This window comes from Grampus griseus, assembly GCF_964374135.1.
Source record: "Grampus griseus genome assembly, chromosome: 10".
NCBI lineage: Eukaryota > Metazoa > Chordata > Mammalia > Artiodactyla > Delphinidae > Grampus > Grampus griseus.
The window spans coordinates 35196598-35219439 of NC_139004.1; the positions used below are offsets into that span (position 1 = coordinate 35196598).

Here is a 22842-nt window from a genome sequence, read left to right on the forward strand (position 1 = left end):
AAGAATGAAAAACAATTGAGCACAGTCTCAGAGATCTCTGGGACAACATTAAATGCATCAATATTCGAATTATAGGGGTCCAAGAGAAGAAGAGAAAAAGAAAGGGACTGAGAAAATATTTGAAGAGATTATAGTTGAAAACTTCCCTAATATGGGAAAGGAAATAGTCAATCAAGTCCAGGAAGCACAGAGAGTCCCATACAGGATAAATCCAAGGAGAAACACGCCAAGACACATATTAATCAAACTATCAAAAATTAAACACAAAGAAAAAATATTAAAAGCAGCAAGAGAAAAGCAACAAATAACATACAAGGGAATCCCCATAAGGTTAACAGCTGATCTTTCAGGAGAAACTCTGCAAGCCAGTAGGGAGTGGCAGGACATATTTAAAGTGATGAAAGGGAAAAACCTACAACCAAGATTACTCTACTCAGCAAGGATCTCATTCAGATTCGATGAAGAAATTAAAGCCTTTAGAAAAAAGCAAAAGCTAAGAGAACTCAACACCACCAAAACAGCTTTACAACAAATGCTAAAGGAACTACTCTAGGCAGGAAACACAAGAGATGGAAAAGACCTACAATAAAAAACCCAAAACAATTAAGGAAATGGTAATAGGAACATACATTTTGATAATTACCTTAAATGTAAATGGATTCAATGATCCAACCAAAAGACACAGACTGGTTGAATGGATACAAAAACAAGACCCATATATACGCTGTTCTACAAGAGACCCACTTCAGACCTAGGGACACATACAGACTGAAAGTGAGGGGATGGAAAAAGATATTCCATGCAAAGGGAAATTGAAAGAAAGCTGGAGTAGCAATTCTCATATCAGAAAAAATAGACTTTAAAATAAAGACTATTGCAAGACACACAGAAGGACACTACATAATGATCAACGGACCAATCCAAGAAGAAGATATAACAATTGTAAATATTAACACACCAAACACAGGAGCACCTCAATACATGAGGCAAATGCTAACTGCCATAAAAGGGGAAATCGACAGTAACACAATCATACACCCCACTCTCACCAATGGACAGATCATCCAAAATGAAAATAAATAAGGAAACACAAGCTTTAAATTATACATTAAACAAGATGGACTTAATTGATATTTATAAGACATTCCATCCAAAAAGAACAGAAGACACTTTCTTCTCAAGTGCTCATGGAACATTCTCCAGGATAGATCATATCTTGGGTCACAAATCAAGCCTTGGTAAATTTAAGAAAATTGAAATCGTATCAAGTATCTTTTCTGGCCACAACACTATGAGACTAGATATCAATTACAGGAAAAATATCTCTAAAAAATACAAACACAGGGAGGCTAAACAATACACTACTTAATAACCAAGAGATCACTGAGAATCAAAGAGGAAATCAAAAAATACCTAGAAACAAATGACAATGATAACACGACAACCCAAAACCTATGGGATGCAGCAAAAGCAGTTCTAAGAGGGAAATTTATAGCAATACAATCCTACCTCAAGAAACAAGAAACATTTCAAATAAACAACCTAACCTTACACCTAAAGCAATTACAGATAGAAGAACAAAAAAACCCCAAAGCTAGCAGAAGGAAAGAAATCATAAACATCAGATCAGAAATAAACAAAAGAGAAATGAAGGAAACAATAGCATACATCAATAAAACCAAAAGCTGGTTCTTTGAGAAGATAAACAAAAGTGATAAACCATTAATTAGCCAGACTCATCAAGAAAAAAAAGGAGAAGATGCAAATCAGTAGAATTAGAAATAAAAACAGAGAAATAACAACTGACACTGCAGAAATACAAAGGATTATGAGAGATTACTACAAGCAACTCTATGCCAATAAAATGGACAACCTGGAAGAAATGGACAAATTCTTAGAAATGCACAACCTTCTGAGCCTGAACCAGGAAGAAATAGAAAATATCAACAGACCAATCACAAGCAGTGAAATTGAGACTGTGATTAAAAATATTCCAACAACAAAAGCCCAGGCCCAGACGGCTTCACAGACGAATTCTATCAAACATTTAGAGAAGAGCTAACATCTATCCTTCTCAAACTCTTCCAAAATATAGCAGAGGGAGGGGAGAAACACTCGCAAACTCATTCTATGAGACCACCATCACCCTGATGAAAAACCAGACAAAGATGTCACAAAGAAAGAAAACTACAGGCTAATATCACTGATGAACATAGATGCAAAAATCCCCAACAAAATGCTAGCAAACAGAATCCAACAGCACATTAAAAGGATCATACACCATGATCAAGTGGGGTTTATCCCAGGAATGCAAGGATTCTTCAGTATACACAGATCAATCAATGTGATACACCATATTAACAAACTGAAGGATAACAACCATATATCATCACATTAGATGCAGAAAAAGCTTGCAACAAAATTCAACACCTATTTATGATAAAAACCCTCCATTAAGTAGGCATAGAGGAAACTTACCTCAACATAATAAAGGCCATATATGACAAACCCACAGCCAACATCATTCTCAATGGTGAAAAACTGAAACCATTTCCACTAAGATCAGGAACAAGACAAGGTTGCCCACTCTCACCACTCTTATTCAACATAGTTTTAGAAGTTTTAGCCACAGCAATCAGAGAAGAAAAAGAAATAAAAGGAATCCAAATCGGATAAGAAGAAGGAAGGCTGTCACTGTTTGCAGATGACATGATACTATACATAGAGTATCCTAAAGATGCTACCAGAAAACTACTAGAACTAACCAATAAAGTTGGTAATGTAGCATGATACAAAATTAATGCACAGAAGTCTTGCATTCCTAAATACTAAGGATGAAAAACCTGAAAGAGAATTTAAGGAAACATTCCCATTTACCACTGCAAACAAAAGAATAAAATACCTAGGAATAAACCTACCTAAGGAGACCAAAGACCTGTATGCAGAAAACTGTAAGACACTGATGAAAGAAATTAAAGATGATACAAGCAGATGGAGAGATATACCATGTACTTGAATTGGAAGAATCAACATTGTGAAAATGACTATACTACCCAAAGCAATCTACAGATTCAATGCAATCTCTATCAAACTACCAATGGCATTTTTCACAGAACTAGAACAAAAAAATTGCACAATTTGTAGGGAAACACAAAAGACCCCGAATAGCCAAAGCAATCTTGAGAAAGAAGAACGGAGCTGGAGGAATCAGGTTCTTTGACTTCAGACTATACTACAAAGCTACAGTAATCAAGACAGTATGGTACCGGCACAAAAATAGAAATATAGGGCTTCCCTGGTGGCGCAGTGGTTGAGAGTCCACCTGCCGATGCAGGGGATACGGGTTCACACCCAGTCCGGGAGGATCCCACATGCCGTGGAGCGGCTGGGCCTGTGAGCCATGGCCGCTGAGCCTGCACATCTGGAGCCTGTGCTCTGCAACGGGAGAGGCCACAACAGTGAGAGGCCCGCATAACGCAAGAAAAACAAAAACAAAACGAACAAACAAAAAAAGAAATATAGATCAATGTAAAAGGATAGAAAACCCAGAGATAAACCCACGCACCTACTGTCACCTTATCTTTAACAAAGGAGGCAAGAATATACAGTGGAGAAAAGACAGGCTCTTCACTAAGTGGTGTTGGGAAAACTGGAAAGCTACATGTAAAAGAATTAAATTAGAACACTCCCTAACACCATACACAAAAATAAACTAGAATGGATTAAAGACCTAAATATAAGGTCAGACACCCTAAAACTCCTAGAGGAAAACATAGGCAGAACACTCTATGACATAAGTCACAGCAAGATCCTTTTTGACCCACCTCCTAGAGCAATGAAAAGAAAAACAAAAATAAATAAATGGGACCTAATGAAACTTAAAAGCTTTTGCATGGCAAAGGAAACCATAAACAAGACAAAAAGACAACCCTCAGAATGGGAGAAAATATTTGCAAATGAAGTAACTGACAAAGGATTAATCTCCAAAATATATAAGTAGCTCATGCAGCTCAGTATCAAAAAAACAAACAACCCAATCCAAAAATGCGCAGAGGACCTAAATAGACATTTCTCTAAAGAAGATATACAGATTGCCAACAAACACATGAAAGGATGCTCAACATCACTAATCATTAGAGAAATGCAAATCAAAACTCCCATGAGGTATCACCTCATACCAGTCAGAATGGCCATCGTCAAAAAATCTAGAAACAATAAATGCTGGAGAAGGTGTGGAGAAAAGGGAACCCTCTTGCACTGTTGGTGGGAATGTAAATTGATACAGCCACTATAGAGAACAGTATGGAGGTTCCTTACAAAACTAAAAATAGAACTGTCATATGACCCAGCCATCCCACTACTGGGCATATACCCTGAGAAAACCATAATTCAAAAAGAGTCATGTACCACAATGTTCATTGTAGCTCTGTTTACAATAGCCAGGACACGGAGGCAACCTAAGTGTCCATCGACAGATGAATGGATAAAGAAGATGTGGCACATATATACAATGGAATACTACTCAGCCATAAAAAGAAATGAAATTGAACTATTTGTAGTGAACTATGAACCTAGAGTCTGTCATACAGAGGGAAGTAAGTCAGAAAGAGAAAAACAAATGCCATATGCTAACACATATATATAGAATCTAAAAAAATAAATGGTTCTGAAGAACCCTGGGGCAGGACAGGAATAAAGACGCAGACGTAGAGAATGGACTTGAGGACACGAGGAGGGGGAAGGGTAAGCTGGGACGAAGTGAGAGAGTGGCATGGACTTAAATATACACTACCAAATGTAAAATAGATAGCTAGTGGGAAGCAGCCGCACAGGACAGGAAGATCAGCTCAGTGCTCTGTGACCACCTAGAGGGGTGAGATAGGGAGTGGGGGAGGGAGATGCAAGAGGGAGTAGATATGGGGATATATGTATATGTATAGCTGATTCACTTTGTTATATAGCAGAAACTAACACACCATTGTAAAGCAATTATACTCCAATAAAGATGTTAAGAAAAAAAAAAAGAATAGTCTAATGTTGTAAAATGTGGTGGGTTCATCACTTATAAATCTAGTGTGAAGGTTAAAAGACCAAATTAGTAAACATAACTAAAAGTAGAGTAATTTGTTAATGGATACATAAGAGAAAAAGATGTAAACTGTGACACCAAAAACAAACTGTGGTGGGGGGAGTAAAAATGTAGAACTTTAGAATGCATTCCAACTTCAGTAGTTAGCAACTTAAAAGAGACTGTTATAGGAACTTCCCTTGTGGCACAGTGGTTAAGAATCCACCTGCCAATGCAGGGGACACGGGTTCTATTCCTGGTCCGGGAAGATCCCACCTGCTGCAGAGCAACTAAGCCCGTGCACCACAACTACTGAGCCTGCGATCTAGAGCCCGTGCTCCACAACAAGAGAAGTCACCACAATGAGAAGCTCGCGCACCACAATGAAGAGTAGCCCCCGCTCGCCGCAACTAGAGAAAGCCCACGCACAGCAACGAAGACCCAATGCAGCCAAATAAATAAATATATATTTTAAAAAATAAACTGTTATAAATATAAGTTTTTTTATGTAAGCCTTATGGTAACCACAAAGCAAACACCTATAGTAGATAGTAGATACCCAAAAGATGAATAGAAAGGGGTCTAAGCATACCACTACGGAAAAATCATCAAATAACAAAGGAAGAGCACAAGAGAAGAAGAAAGAAACAAAGGAATTACAAACAGCCAGAAAACAATTAGCAAAATGACAAGTACATAACTATAATAATTATTGTGTATGTAAATTGACTAAATTGTCCAATCAAAAGACAGAGAGTGGCTAAATGGATAAAAAGCATGACTCATCTATCTGCTGCCTACAAGGGACTCACTTCAGATGTAGGGCACACATAGACTGAAAGGGAAGGGATGGCAAGGGATATACCACACAAATGGAAACCAAAAGAAAGCTGGAGTAACTATACTTATATCAGACAAAACAGACTTTAAGACAAAAACTACAATAAGAGACAAAGAAGATCATTATGTAACAATAAAAGGTCAATCCAAGAAGAGGCTATAACGTTTGTATACATTTGTAAACGTTTGTATAACGTTTGTAAACATTTATGCACCCAACATAGGAGAACTCAAATATATAAAACAAATATTAACAGACCTAAAGGAAGAAATAGGTAGCAATGTAATAACAGTAGGGGATTTTAATGCCCCACTTTCATCAATGGATAGATCACCCAGACAGAAAATCAATATGGAAACATTGGCCTTAAACAAGTTAGATCTGATGAGCTTAACAGACATATACAAAACAGTCCATCGAAATGCAACAGAATACATATTCTTCTCAAGTGCACATTAAGCATTCTCCAGACAGAGCATGTTAGGCCACAAAACAAGTGCTAATAAATTTAAGAAAACTGAAGTCACGTCAAGTATCTTTCCTGACCACAGTGGTATGAAACTAGAAATCAATTACAAGAAGAAAACTGACATATTCACAAATATGTAAAGATTAACCACATATTTGGTTATAAACAACCAAAGAGTTGTTCATATCGAACAGCCAATGGTTCAAACAAGAAATCAAAAGAGAAATCAAAAAATACCTTGGGACAGATAAAAATGGAAATACAGCATACCAAAACTTAAAGGGATGCAGCAAGAGCAGTTCTAAAAAGGAAGTTCATAAAGATAAACCTTACATTAAAAAATAAGAGGGATCTCAAATAAACAACCTAACTTTACACCTCAAAGAATTAGAAAAAGAAGAACAAACAAAGCCCAAAGTTAGTAGATGGAAGGAAATAACAAAGACCAGAGTGGAAATAAATGGAGTACAGACTAAAAAGACAATAGAAAAGATCAAGGAAACTAAGAGGTGGTATTTTAAAAGATAAAACAGACAAAACTTTAGCCAGACTCACCAAGAAAAAGTGAGGGAGAACTCAACTAAATAAAATCAGAAACCAAAGAGGAGGCATTACAATTGATACCATACAAATACAAAGGATCATAAAAGACTACTATGATCAATTATACACACACGAATTTGACAAGCTAGAAGAAATGAATAAGTTCCTAGAAACATGCCACCCACCAAGACTGAATTATGAAAAAACAGAAAATCTGAACAGACTGATTAGCAGTAAGGAGATTGAATCAGTAACCAAAAACCTCCCCCCAAAACAAAAGACCAGGATCAGATGGCTTCACTGGTGAATTCTACCAAACATTTAAAGAAGAATTACTACCAGTCTCCTCAAACTCTTCCAAAAAAAGAGAGAGAACACTTCTTATTTTATGAGGCCAGCATTATCCTCATACTAAAACCAGACAAGGACACCACAAGAAAAGAAAATTACAGGTCAGTATCCCTGATGAACATAGATGCAAAGATTCTCAACAAAATATTTGCAAGCTGAATTCAACAATACATTAAAATCATACACCATGATCAAGTGCGATTTATTCCATGAATGCAAGTATAGTTCAATATCCACAAACTAATCAATGTGATGTACCACACTAACACAATGAAGCATAAAAATCATATGATCATCTCAATAGATGCAGAAAAAGCTTTTGACAAAATTCAACATCCACTCATGATAAAACCTCTCAACAAAGCAGATGTAGAAGAAACATACCTCAACATAGTAAAGGTCATATCTGACAAACCTACGGCTAACATCATACTCAATGGTGAAAAGCTGAAAGCTTTTCCTCTAAGATCAGGAACAAGACAAGGATGCCCACTCTCACCACCTTTATTCAACATGGTATCTAAAGACCTAACCAGAGCAATTAGGCAAGAAAGAAATAAAAGGCATCCAAATTGGAAAGGAAGAAGTAAAACTGTCCGTATTGGCAGATGACATGATATTACATATAGAAAACCCTAAAGATGCCACCAAAAACCGTTAGAACTAATAATTCAGTAAAGTTTCAGGATGTAAAATCAATATACAAATATCAGTTGCTTTTTTTTTTTTTTTTTTTTTGCGGTACGCGGGCCTCTCACTGTTGTGACCTTTTCCGTTGCGGAGCACAGGCTCCAGATGCACAGGCTCAGCGGCCATGGCTCACGGGCTCAGCGGCCATGGCTCACGGGCCCAGCCACTCTGCGGCATGTGGGATCTTCCCGGACCGGGGCACGACCCCGTGTCCCCCGCATCGGCAGGCGGACACTCAACCACTGCGCCACCAGGGAAGCCCCAAAAATCAGTTGCATTTTTATGCACTAATAATGAACTACCAGAAAGAGAAATTGAGAAAACTATGCCATTTACAATTGCATCAAAAAGAATAAAATACCTAGGAATAAATTTAACAAAAAGGTAAAAGAACTGTACACTGAAAACTATGATACATTGATGAAATAAACTGAAGAAGACATAAGTAAATGGAAAGATAGTCCATGTTCATGGGTTGCAAGAATTAATATCATTAAAATGTCTACATTACCCAAAGCAATCTACAGTTTCAAAGCAATACCTATCAAAATTCCAATGGCATTTTTCAAGAAATAGAACAAAAACTCCTAAAAATTTTATGGAACCACAAAAGACCCCACAGAGCCAAAGAAATCTTGAGAAAAAGGAACAAAGCTGGAGGCATAATGCTTCCTGATTTCAAACTATATCAAAGTTATAGTAATCAAAAATGTACGGTATTGGCATAAAAACGGAGACAATGAAACAGAATAAACCCACATATGTATTTAATTAATTCATGAGAAAGGAGCTGGGAATATACAATGAGGGAAGGACAGTCTCTTCAACATATGATGCTGGGAAAACTGGATAACCACATGCAAAAGAATGAAACTGGACCACTATCTTATACCATACAAAAAATTAACTCAAAATGGACTAAAGACTTGAACATAAGACCTGAAACCATAAAACTCCTGGAAGACAACAGAGTTGGTAAGTTCCTTGAAATCAGTCTTGGCAATGAGATTTTTGGGCTTGACACCAAAAGCCAAGGTAACAAAAGCAAAAATAAACAAGTGGGACAGCATCAAACTAAAAAGCTTCTTACAGCAAAGGAAACCATATACAAAATGAAAAGGTAACCTACTAAACAGGAGAAAATATTTGCAAATCATAACTCTGATAAGGGGTTAATATCTAATATATATAAAGAACTCTTACAACTCAATAGCAAAAACAACCGATTTGATTTTAAAATGAGCAGAGGATCTGAATAGGCATTTTTCCAAAAAAAGACATACAAATAGCCAACAGGTACATGAAAGGCGCTCAACATCACTTATCACCAGGGAAATGCGAATCAAAACCACAATTAAATATCACCTCACATCTGTTGGAATACCTATCATCACAAAGACAAAACTTAGTGTTGGTGAGGATGTGGAGAAAAAGGAACCCTTCCATGGAAATGTAAATTGGTGCAGCCACTATGGAAGACAGTATGGAGGATCCTCAAAAAATTAAAAATAAAACTACCATGTGATCTAGTAATTCCACTTCTGGATATTTATCTGAAGAAAACAAAAACACTAACTTGAAAAGATATATACATACCCATGTCCATTGTAGCATTATTTGCAAGAGCTAAGATGTGAAAACAACCTAAGTATCCATCAATGGGTGAATGGATAAAGAAAATGTGGTATATTTATATAAAATGGAATGTCATTTAGATGTAAAAAGAAGGAAATCCTGCCATTTGTGACAACATGGATGAATGGACTTTGAGGGCACTATGCTAAGTGAAATGAGTCAGACAGAAAAAGACAAATACCATATGATCTCATTTATATGCAGAATCTAAACAAAAACAGAACACCAGAAACATAGATATATAGAACAGATTGGTCATTGCCAAACAGAGTGGGTAAAATGGGTGAAGGTGATTAAGGAGTACAAACATCCAGTTATAAAATGAATAAGTTCTTGGGATGAAATGTATAGCATAGTGACTATAGTTAATAATACTGTATTGTATTTAAAAGCTGCTACGAGAGTAGATCCTAAAATTTCTCATCATAGGAAAAAAACTGTAACTATATGTGGTGATGGATGTTAATTAGACATATTTTAGTGATCATTTCACAATGTATACATATATTGAGTCATTACGTTGTACACCTGAAACTAATATGGTATAGATTATACCTCATTTAAAAGAAAGGATTTGATGCAAACACTAAGCATAGAAAAAGGAAAAGAACCAATTAAAAATCTTAAAAAGGAAAGATATAATAATTTAAAATATTTAATAGACTAATAGTAAAAAAGCATAGAATTAGAAGTTTGAAAAATGTTCTGAGAAATTCACCAAGAACACAATACAGAAATAAACAGAATTTTTTAAATGGCGGTTTAGTTAAGGGACAAGGAGGATAAACTGAGGAGCTCCAAAACTAAAATATTTCAAATAATCATATTATTTCCTTGAGTTACAGCATTATTTTGCAAAATCAAGGAATGTTCAGGATCATTTCAAGTTTTGAGAGTGCATTATATAGGGCAATCAATACACCCTCGAATAACATGTTTATTTGTACAGTTTTCAGAAAAGAAAAAGGAAAGATTCTTTAATAGATCATTTGTAAGACCTTATAATCTTATGTACCTCAATGTCATCCTTATTTTTAAGGAGTGGTGCTTCCATAATATTTCTAAGACAAAAAGAATCCAATTCCACATCAAATGCGGTTCCAGTTAACTCAGAGATTCGATCCCAGTGTCTCTGTTTCATTGCCTTATTGGTCATCATTTCTAGTAGAGGACATGACTCACTGAAATCATCAATTCTTTTTTTCAGATCCAAAAAAGCTTGCCAATCTTTAAGTCCTTTTGGCAGTTTATGACATCTTTCAGAAAAAAAAAGAAAAAATTATTTCATGTACACATTTCTTTGAAGAAGGTGTTATGAATATACAGCAATATATCAGAGGATAAATTCATTTGTGAAATACCTATGGGATCCTAAGATAGGCACTATAAACAGTTAAGTTTAATTCAATTGAAACTCACCTGTTTTGAAACTCCTGCAGTTCTGCATTAATTTTTTCAATGTCTACATCTCCCCAGAGTATTTCATAATAACCACTAATATTGCCCATTACAGTATCATATAGTCCATACAGCTTCTGCAGCAAGTTGAGTTCCTTTCTGGAAACCAAATAATTAAGTCATTACATAACATATATTTAAAAAATAAATTTCATTATTGGATAGGAAGAATTCATCTAATCAAATTATTTCACATATTATGTGTATCATATCTTATGTACACCAACACGCATACACTCCTGTCGGTTTCCAAACAAAGACTTTATTAAGAGCTCCATCAATTAAAGTTTATATCTTTCAAATATTCCAAATTATACTATGACATGACATTAACAAATGGTTTGATTATTACACCCATACCAATCATTGCAAACAATCTGACCAAAATTTGTTAACGTGATCAAAGATAAGGCTAAGGTTTTATTTGACTTTTTTCTTTCAAACGCAAGCTAGATTTTTATGATTATGTCTGCCTTTTAAGTCTGACTTTAAACATCACTTTCCTATCAAAAGCTTTCCCTCATGTGCTCAGATGGAGTTATATCCAAAACAAGAATAAAAGGAGGGATTCTGGGTCCAAGTAAAGGAAAATTTCTTCAGTGTGTAAAACACCAAAAATTGACCACTCAACAGAGTTTGTGGATTCTCCCAGGAATTCCTCAACCCTTAGCATACCATAAGGGTCCACTGAATCCAATTTTAGTTTTTTTATTTTATTTCTTGAGTAGTTCTAATTTTTTGTAAGGATTGAGAGTTACGTTTATTATTTATTATAGATAATCAGCAACCAAAGATAAATTTGCTTATATTTTTGATGGAGTAAAACTCATTCTATCTTGTGTTGACCTAAAACAAATAGACTGCCAGTTATTTCTCCAGAAAAAATGTGTTACTCAGGATCAGTAGAAAATTGCAATTCTGGGTCTGCAACCATGGTGAGCCATGTGCAAGTCCCCAGATGGCAAGGGAAGGAGAATAGGAAGTTGGAGGGCTAGAGTAAACAGAGTCCATGGGTTTTCATTGGCTGAGTTGTTGCCAGGAAAGAAAAGGAGTCTTTCCTCTTGTTGGGCTCTGCTAATGTTGCAGAGCATGAAAGCTCCCCCTTCTTGTCTCCTGACTCTATTTAATTGAGGTTTCTGTTTATTAATTTTTTACTCTTGCAATTACCAAGGTGCACAGGACCTTTTTATAAATCTAAGATATATTCTGGAATCTTAGCTATTTTTTTTCAGTTCTTGTTTCATTTTTCTAATTCATCATCCTAGAAATCCTAGAAAGAAAAATGAATGATGAAATCTCTTATAAAGAGATGATGCAACAGTGAAAAAATAATCACTACTGCATCGTCCTTCAAATTTCTAATTGTGTTGCTAAAACACTGCATCATCTTTCAAGAAAGTAGAAAAAAGAACTCTGGAGACACCATTTTTGTAGTCTTTTGATTTTTGTTTATTTAACTTTCACTTAATACAGGTAAAGAATTCAGTACTTTTCGTTTTCTACCTAAAAACAGCAAAAGAATAAAACTGACAAAGGAAGGTGCTTCCCAAGTATTAAACAGAAAAGAGACAGAAAGCAATGCTCTAGACTCTAATTTTGACAGTGAAACTGATTGTGTAAGTGAAATCTCAGACTTTTGTGTCTTTACATGATAACCTAGATGGATTTTTTTAAATTCAATAATGTATGAGTGAAAGATATATTTCAATAGGGGCAAGGGCTGTATCACGCAGTATTTTGCAACAAGAACCTAGAGCATCCCATTTTGTGAAAAAGATAAGTGAGTGTTCTTTCATTATTTATATGTTTACATAAATTTTATTTGATATATTCCACAAGAAGAAAAATGTTGAAAGGAGATATGTATTCAAAGGAAATAGATGATGCAGAAATGAAAAAGTTAACTGATCATTCAGAGTTAAAAGTAAAGATTTTTGTATTTATAGTGCAAAAAAGATGGTGAACAAAATTATGACTGAGTTTTCAACAGTTTTGAGTTTTAACAATGCAAGTGCAAGAAAAAACATAAGTAATGAGAAGCTAGAAGTTATTGAAGATGGATTCGAAACCTGGGATCACTGTTTACAGGATGGATATGCTCCAGGTTCATACATGACAGCTGATGAGCTACATTCAAAAGTTGGTCTCATTTCGTGTACATACGTCTTTAAACCAGGACATTATGGAGTAAAAGTTTGGCTTTTCTCTGCTTAAATTCTCATTAAATTTTCTAATAAAACCGCTTTTCACCATTCCTTTATTCTTACTTCTGAAAAGTATTCATAATTACTTAAAAACATAAAAAATTAAAAGGGTCCATTGGTCCAGAAGGTAAATGAGAACGATTAGTTTTCCTAGAATACCGCAGGTCAAAATAAAACACTGATTCTCAGACTGGGTGTGCAAAAGAATTAACTAGAGAGTTTATAAAAATGCAGAATTGCTAGGACACCGTCCCAGAGATTCTGATTGAATGTCAGGGGAAAGGACCAGACATCGGCAATTCTAACACAATTAGCAATTGGGTTAAGCTTAGCAAATGCCTATTTGTAGAAAAAAAAAATACAAACCATCTTCCCTAAATGGCTGAGGAATTCATTTCTCTTCAGACAATGTTAGGTACTTTGTGCCATGACATTTTCATGCTGGGATTTTGAAACAAGTCAACATAAAGTTCTAAAGCCAAGATCCTAATAAGCTAATACCACTGTTTTAATTTTGCCTTTGAAGAAAGTTATATTTAACATTCTACCAAAATATACTTGGTGAAATCCTAGATCCACTGTTTAAAAGCAAGTGTTACTCTTTAAAATCAATTAAGTTCCTTGGCCTTCAATCTCAATGAATTCTATGCCTACCCAATAGGGAAAAGCACTTAGCATAAATGCAGTAAGAAGGAAGCAAGCGCCAAGCACGGCTATTCCTCTAAGTAAACAAAAGTTATCCGAAGTTGCAGTGCTTCTGTACAATTATTGACACTATTCAAAATCACGAAAAGAAAAAAAATAAAGCACAGGCTAAATATAGGCCATTAACGCCCAGAATTTTTGCCATGTATTTTCTACTCCCCTAGAACATTTATTTTGTATATGGAGACTGTGCATCCAATGAGTCAGGAATAGCCAGGAATGAGGGAACTATTTAGGAGTTTTCCAAGCCAGACTCTTCTCTGCATGATGAAGGATTTAACGATGACATGATTCTTCTAACGGACAGTTAATTATTTATAATAAACTTGTTCAATTTCTAAACTTACCTAATTTTGTGTAAAACCTCATAGTCAGTCACAGGCAACCCAAAAAGTTGTTCACCAGATGAATATGTAACGAATTTCCTCCACAGATCATCAAAATTGGCCTATAGAAGGTTTTTAAATTATAGTAAGATGTAATAAATTCAGAGCCCATTAAAGTAGAATTCATTATAATCGGAATAAAAGCTACATTGAAGTTTATTTATCTATGAAACAAGGATTTGTGAAGCAAATTTATGCTGATACAAAGCTATCAGAGGAAAAGTTAAGCGTTTAGGAAATTAACTTTCAAGCATTCTGAAAGTAATCATTTTATGTAAAATTATTTCCTTAATAAATTAAGTGGTCCGCAGACTTACACTTTCAAGTTCCCATAAATACACCTGAAAGTAATGAAACTGCATTTTAAAAATTCTATAATTCAGACTTTTCTATTATTTTAGCCTGGTCATCTCTCCTACACGGTTCAAATGAGTGAAGCATTGGTGTAATCCATTCAACCTTGCTTTCTCTATAAGCAAGTCTATAAAATAAAGAATTCCATTTTAACACCATTTGAAATAACTCAATTTAAATCAGCAAAGTTAATGTTCAGGTCTTTTGAAGTGGAATTTGAATCTCCTATACTTAGAATGCTAAGTATTAACAGTGTTAAAAGCACAAAAGCAAACAGAAATTATTCACTTGTGACAAGATATGTGTGATCTACATAAATGGTATAACATATCAATAAGGATCCTAAATTCCCAGTCCTGGAAACTGTCTGTCATCAGACCTCACAGTGCTCAGATAATGATGCAGATCTGACAGATACAGTAGCACATATTACAGGAGCCAAATCAGGAAGGTGTGAAGATGCAGGAGGAACTCCAACGAATTCTTCGTTCCTAGAGAGGGAGAGCCATTTTGCACTTTTTATATTCCTTGGTGGTTAGTATGGTGGTTACTCAATAAATGTACTGAACGAAAAGTCCATGGGACTATGTGGACATTAGGAAAGGAGAAACGAAAACTTCAAAGTTAGCATACACTTAAAGGACAACATTTAAAATCTTGGGGTTTTCTTTGTGGGTTTTTTAAAATTAATTTATTTATTTTTGGCTGCATTGTGTCTTCGTTGCTGCGTGCGGGCTTTCCCTAGTTGCAGTGAGCGGGGGCTACTCTTCGTTGCGGTGCGCAGGCTTCTCATTGCGGTGGTTTCTCTTGTTGCGGAGCATAGGTTCTAGTCACATGGACTTCAGTAGTTGTGGCACGCGGGCTCAGTAGTCGTGGCGCACGGGCTTAGTTGCTCCGCGGCATGTGGGATCTTCCCGGACCAGGACTTGAACCCATGTCCCCCGCACTGGCAGGCAGATTCCTAACCACTGTGCCACCAGGGAAGTCCCTAAAATCTTGTTAATGTGATGAAGACTCCTGATGAATGCCAATCCCTCACCCCTTTTTCCACTCAGGTCCGAAATAATGTAAAAAGCACCAGCCAAACAGGAAACAAAATGTCAGCAGCCAAGTACCCAGTAACTCCCCAAATCAGAGTAAAGTTGCATCAGAAAACACCACTGGGACCTGAGATGAGGCTCCTGCTTCTTCCCCAGATCTAGATCTTGGGTACCTGCTTTGGAGGGGGGAGGGAGAACACCTGCTTTTGAGAAGCGTTAGGTCTGCAAATCTGACCCCCAGCCATATATCCAGCCAGTTGCTCAGCAAACAGGCTGCTCAGCTGACAAGCCCAGGCACAGGCAGAAAGAAGGTACAAGGAGGCAAAAGACGGGCCCTACATTGCCTTTTCAATGAAGTGAACACAACCCTAGTAAAAGGGTGGCTCATTCAAGTCCCAGTTGTTGACTGATACATTGATAACTCCCAAGGGAAAGACAAGGAAGGGAGGCGTCTATCTTCATAATATACCCAGGCTCCAACCACTTTTCATCAACTCCAACGTCACCACTCTGGTCCAAGTTACTATCACCCCTCCCCTGGAATATTGCAATAGCCTCTTAATCAGTCTCCCCGCTTTTAGCCTTGACTCCTAATAATCTATTCTCAACGCAGTAGACAGGCTGGCCCATGAAATCATAAGATCATGTCACTCATCTCACTCAGAGTCAAAGCCAGTGCCCCTCAGGGGCTGGCAAGGCTGCTAACAGTCTGTCCTCTCCTTAGCTCTCTGGACTTATTGCTACAACCATCTCCTTGCTCATTCTGTTCCAGCCATACTAATCTCCTGTTGCTTCTCTTACGTGCTCTTACTCAGGGCTTTTGTACTGCTCTTCCCCTGCCTGGAAAGCTGCCCCTCCAGATAAACTGCCTGGCTCATTCTCTCACTTCCCCAGGTCTCTACTCAAATGTCACCTCTCAAGGAGGCCTTCCCTGGAGACCCTATTTTAAATTTCACCTCCACTTTACATACACACGGCCTAGCACTTGATGCCCCTTCCCTGCCTTTTTCTTCCCTTGGCACTTATCACCATCCAACATTACTACCTACTGCTTTTATTGCTGAGAGGTTCCTGTTGGCTCAGCAGGCAGCCACCACATCAGCCTTAGTCCTGGCTCCTCCAGAGAGGAAGGCCTCTCCCTGGGACCCTGGCTCCAAATCTGAGGACTTCAGGTAGTAAAGGATCAGAGTTTCCTCCAGGGTACAGCATAAAGAGCTGGCAAGGGTGATGGGAGGAGCTGGTTTTAGTCCAAGAGTGATGGCCACAGTTCTGGAGAACCCCAACAGTAACATGGGACTAGCCTTTTTATCTGAGGAGAACGTATTTAGGTGAAAGGCTTGTGCCTGCTGCATCCCACGAAAACCCTTGCCGGCACAAGGGTTATCTTACAGAAATCTACTGGGCCAGACCTACCCTCCTGCAATCAGGCAGCCGAGACATTGGGCTCAGGACAGATGATCTTGTCTACTTTGCATAAGTTTATTCCACTAGGGACCAGCTGCAATTCCTGCTTGCTCCAATGATCCTGAAGAAACACTTTTCTTATCAGGGTATGGCTTTCCTATTTTAAAACACTCAAATCAAGGGAGATACTTGAAAATTAGATGGCATATGAAAAATTCCAGTTGGTTATGATGGAAAAAGCCTGAACTACCCCTACCAATCTCAGGAGAACCTGCAGTTTAAGAGGTTCCATCCAAACTGATTGAACCTTTCTGGCAAAAGTGTGCATGGAACCAACCTGAACCATCCATGGAACCTACATATAAAGCAACAAAAACAAGGTTACTGACTACTCCATTTATTTGGTTTGGGGTGAAAAACCCAATCATCAAGAGATATGAAGTAACCTCCAACATAGGTAAAGGAATATTTAGAAATACCTACCCAGTATGTGGCAAAACTAAAGCATAAATTACAGAAAGCCTTCATATGGCTAGATTTGCTGCAAAACTTGGGTATTCCTAGTAAAGAAAACACTGGTTTTTGGACAACAGCTCTATATTTCCTGGTGGGATGACTGTGGAAGCCACCTAAGTATAAATGCAGGGAATGTAAATGTAACCTAAAAAATGTAGTTTTACCTGAAATATCTGTAACCTGTCGCTAGCTTCTTGGGGTGGTATATTTGGAACCATGGGTCCTTCCTGTAATGAATAATATAATCTGCATTTTAATTCCTAATCACATGTATTTATCTATTTATTAGGTTTATCTATTATCTCCTTTTAAACAAAAACCATGATTTTTAATTTATATGATCTAATTTTGTCCTGTACATGAAGTTTTCATTTATTTTTTGCGACAGTTTTATTGAGATATAATTCACATATTATACAATCAACTCATTTAAAATGTACAATTCAACTGTTTTAATTATATTCACAGACTATGATAACACTCAATTTTAGTATATTTGCATCACTGTAACTTCCATTCATTTTTTAAAGGACCTTGACACAGCTAATAAAAAATGTGATTAAATTACATCCTATATGAAGTTCGTAACACAAGAGCTCTGTTTCATTTCATTTATGATTATAAATGAGGATGCTGTGGCTGTGCATTAGAATAACTGAGATAGGGCTCTGAGAACAACCTTCTTTCAAGAATAGTCCAGCCCAATATGGAAACAGAGACACACATAAGGTTGAATACTTGGAAGAAGCAGAAGGCGGTCTCTGGTGGCCATGAGCCAGAAAACAGTTGCAAAAAAGATCCCAAATGGTCTGTACAGTCATGAATATTATGGATATGCTAAATAATATGCAAGACTGCCAGTGTAATAGAATAATAGAGCAATAAAATGTTGACTAATCAAACCTAAAAGAGATGTTTAGTACACATTAAAAAGAAGTGTTATATAAAAGTATGAAATTAGAACACTCCCTAACACCATACACAAAAATAAACTCAAAATGGATTAAAGACCTAATGTAAGGCCAGACACTATCAAACTCTTAGAGGAAAACATAGGCAGAACACTCTATGACATCAATCACGGCAAGATCCTTTTTGACCCACCTCCTAGAGAAATGGAAATAAAAACAAAAATAAACAAATGGGACCTAATGAAACTTAAAAGCTTTTGCACAGCAAAGGAAACCATAAACAAGACCAAAAGACAACCCTCAGAATGGGAGAAAATATTTGCTAATGAAGCAACTGACAAAGGATTAATCTCCAAAATTTACAAGCAGCTCATGCAGCTCAATAACAAAAAAACAAACAACCCAATCCAAAAATGGACAGAAGACCTAAACAGACATTTCTCCAAAGAAGATATACAGATTGCCAACAAACACATGAAAGGATGCTCAACATCACTAATCATTAGAGAAATGCAAGTCAAAACTACAATGAGATATCATCTCACACCAGTCAGAATGGCCATCATCAAAAAATCTAGAAACAATAAATGCTGAAGAGGATGTGGAGAAAAGGGAACCCTCTTGCACTGTTGGCGGGAATGCAGATTGATACAGCCACTATGGAGAACAGTATGGAGGTTCCTTACAAAACTAAAAATAGAATTACCATACGACCCAGCAATCCCACTACTGGGCATATACCCTGAGAAAACCATAATTCAAAAAGGGTCATGTACCAAAATGTTCATTGCAGCTCTATTTACAATAGCCAGGACATGGAAGCAACCTAAGTGTCCATCATCGGATGAATGGATAAAGAAGATGTGGCACATATATACAATGGAATATTACTCAGCCATAAAAAGAAACGAAATTAAGTTATTTGTAGTGAGGTGGATGGACCTACAGTCTGTCATACAGAGTGAAGTAAGTCAGAAAGAGAAAAACAAATACCGTATGCTAACACATATATATGGAATCTAAGGAAAAAAAAAAAAGGTCTTGAAGAACCTAGGGGTAAGACGGGAATAAAGACACAGACCTACTAGCAAATGGACTTGAGGATACGAGGAGGGGAAGGGTAAGCTATGACAAAGTGAGTGAGTGGCATGGACATATATACACTACCAAATGTAAAACAGATAGCTAGTGGGAAGCAGCCGCATAGCACAGGGAGATCAGCTCGGTGGTTTGTGACCACCTAGAGAGGTGGGATAGGGAGGGTGGGAGGGAGGGAGATGCAAGAGGGAAGAGATATGGGAACATATGTATATGTATAACTGATTCACTTTGTTATAAAGCAGAAACTAACACACCATTGTAAAGCAATTATACTCCAATAAAGATGTTAAAAAAAATGTTAAAGAAAGTAGCGCCAAGGGCTTAAATTATCTTATGATGTCAGATCAACTGTGACCACTAAAAGAAAGTAGAATATTTTAGGGGACTATATCCAACTTCTGAGTTTAACTTCAAAGAGGTCGACCATTAATCAGTCATTATACCAGATTGAATAGTCTGTGGGACTGACCAAGGATGACATTTATTTTTTATGTTCAGTGACCCTATTGGTTCTCTAAGAGTTAGTGGGAAAAAAATCAGTTGCATAACCCTGGCATTAAGGCATTTATAGTTTCTTACAGCCTTCCAACAACTGTATTACATTTTAATTATGAGTATTCTGGTCTTGAGAAAGGACAAAAGCAGACTTTGTTCCTTCCACAATTTCCAAAGTTGTTGCTCCTTTTAGCAGTTAAATCTTCTCTCTTTCTACATGAAACATGCTTAAAGGACGAGCTATCCCCCCTTTTTAATAGCTGCAAATATGCAAAGATAGCCTCTTACATACAATGTACAAATCACAGTGTATTTCTCAGGGTTCATTACTTTGACCTCATATAAACATACCACCAAACATCTTAACACACAGCAGGCAACACTTAAATTACCGTCTCATATGCTTCTGCAAAATTCATTACATCCTCACGAAAAACTTCCACGGATTCAAGTAGACTACTTTTAAACTTTACCTGCAGATGAACTAGTTCATCTTGTACAGAAACCTGGAATAAAAAAGAATATTCAACGTGAGAGTGAAAGTAATGTATTTAAATGAAAACTACAATTTTGCTCCAGCAACTTTGTTATCTCACAGATGTACTGTACGAACAAGGATGTCTCTGCAATGTTATTTGTTAAAAAAAAAAACAAACACAGAAATAAACAATCCAAATGGACCATCAAGAGACTCAGATCATTCTAGTTCATGACCCAAGAGGCAAAGCTATCTAACTGCAGGTAGGAAAACATTTTCTGGCTGACCCAGTTCAGGCCAAGGAAACAGTTACTACCGTGGGCCCAGTCTGAGTCACATGCTGTCTCTGGGACGAGGCCACAGTCTGGGATTAACAATTTCTAGTAGGTTCACATGGTTCCAATAATTGGAGCAGTTTCCTCTAAGAAAATGATATTACTCTTGGTTTAAAAAAATAGCAAATATGTCTTCCACAATCGTCTTCAAAGCTTCTGCTTAAACCTGCATTCATAATAGTTAGCACTTAACTCATGTTTTCTCTCTGCCAGGCTCTTTACATATGTTAACTCATTTAGTGCTCACAACCATCCTGCGTGGTAAATACTAATATTATACCCATTTTACAAGTGAGAAAACCAAGGCCCACAGAGACTAACTTCCTCAACGTCCTAGCACCAGTATGAGACAAGGTCAAGATTCAAAACCTAGCAGTGTGGTTCCAGGGCTCTTGCTCTTAACTGCTCTCAACAATAGCATCTTTCTGGGTTGGCACATATACTGCTTTAAGCTTAATGGTGACTGTAGTAAAGACTGGGTCAGTAGGTTTAACACTAACAGAGAAATGGCAGAAAAACCCAAGTGAATCTGTTAAATTGAACAATAATAGAAAACTGGGCTTCACTGAATCTCAACAGAGGGCTCCCCATTTCCTTGCTAAGACTCACTGTCTAGACTAACCAGCAAGCACTTTTCAAATTAAGTGATTAGTCAATATTGAACTTAAATAGAAATAAGCATTGAAAAAGTATTTTATGTACATCATCTCAAGCCTCATAACTGCATTTTTAAAAGCTTCTAAAATATTCCTAAAGGGCCACATGAAGAAACTGAGAAACAAAGGTTATTAACTTGCATAAGACCACCCAACTGGCTGGTGGCAGAGCCAGAATCACACGTCATGACCCCAAATTCAGCTCTGTGTCCTTGCTACTGTGCCTTGCTTCAATCTCAGTGACAAATCTTTCCATAAACAGGAAATTTTAAGCCAACATTAATTAATTAATATTGAATAAATTTTTTTAGTATAATTAAAGAATCTGGACCCTCCCTTGGGGTTCACTTTTTTTTTTTTTTTTTTTGCGGTAGGCGGGCCTCTCACTGTTGTGGCCTCTCCCGTTGCGGAGCACAGGCTCCGGACGCGCAGGCTCAGCGGCCATGGCTCACGGGCCCAGCCGCTCCGCGGCACGTGGGATCTTCCCGGACCGGGGCACGAACCCGTGTCCCCTGCACCGGCAGGCGGACTCTCAACCACTGCGCCACCAGGGAAGCCCCTTGGGGTTCACTTTTAATGGCTAAATATTTACCAACTTCAAAAATGTTTAGAGAGAGATTTATAGCTATAAACGCCAACATTAAAAGAAAAAGACCTCAAATCAGTAACCTAACCATCCACCTTAACAAACTAGACAAAGAAGAACAAACTAAACCCAAAGCAAGCAAAAGGAAGAAAATAATTTAAAAAGAGCACAAATAAATGATATAGAGAATAAAAAACAATAGAGAAAATCAACAAACTAAAAGTTTCTTCCTTGAAAAGAGCAACAGAAGTGACAAAACTTTACCTAGTCTAACCTAGAATAAAGGAGAAAGGACTCAAATTACTAAAATTAGGAGAGAAAGAAGGGACATCACTACTTGCTTTACAGAAATAAAAAGGATTATAAAGACACAATCAACAGAGTAAACAGGCACCCTATAGAATGGGAGAAAATATTTGCTAATCATATGTCTGATAAGAAGTTAATATCCAGAATATATAAAGAACTTCCACCACCCAACAACAAACAACCCAACTTAAAACTAGGCAAGAGGGCTTCCCTGGTGGCACAGTGGTTGGGAATCTGCCTGCCGATGCAGGGGACACGGGTTCGTGCCCTGGTCCGGGGGGATCCCATGTGCCGCGGAGCGGCTGGG

The 22842-nt window shown here is 37.1% G+C and overlaps 1 protein-coding gene across 1 annotated transcript in view; it reads right to left on the minus strand.

The window, feature by feature from the left end:
• DNAH8 (dynein axonemal heavy chain 8) overlaps positions 1-22842 on the minus strand; it is a gene marked incomplete at its 5' end in the record, with an annotated part of 322388 nt that overhangs the window by 206385 nt on the left and 93161 nt on the right. Inside the window, 5 exons of the mRNA XM_082664076.1 lie at positions 10613-10853; positions 11017-11154; positions 14312-14412; positions 17829-17891; positions 20564-20677. Of these exons, the coding sequence (XP_082520202.1) occupies positions 10613-10853; positions 11017-11154; positions 14312-14412; positions 17829-17891; positions 20564-20677 (657 nt within the window). The remainder of the gene's footprint in view (positions 1-10612; positions 10854-11016; positions 11155-14311; positions 14413-17828; positions 17892-20563; positions 20678-22842) is intronic.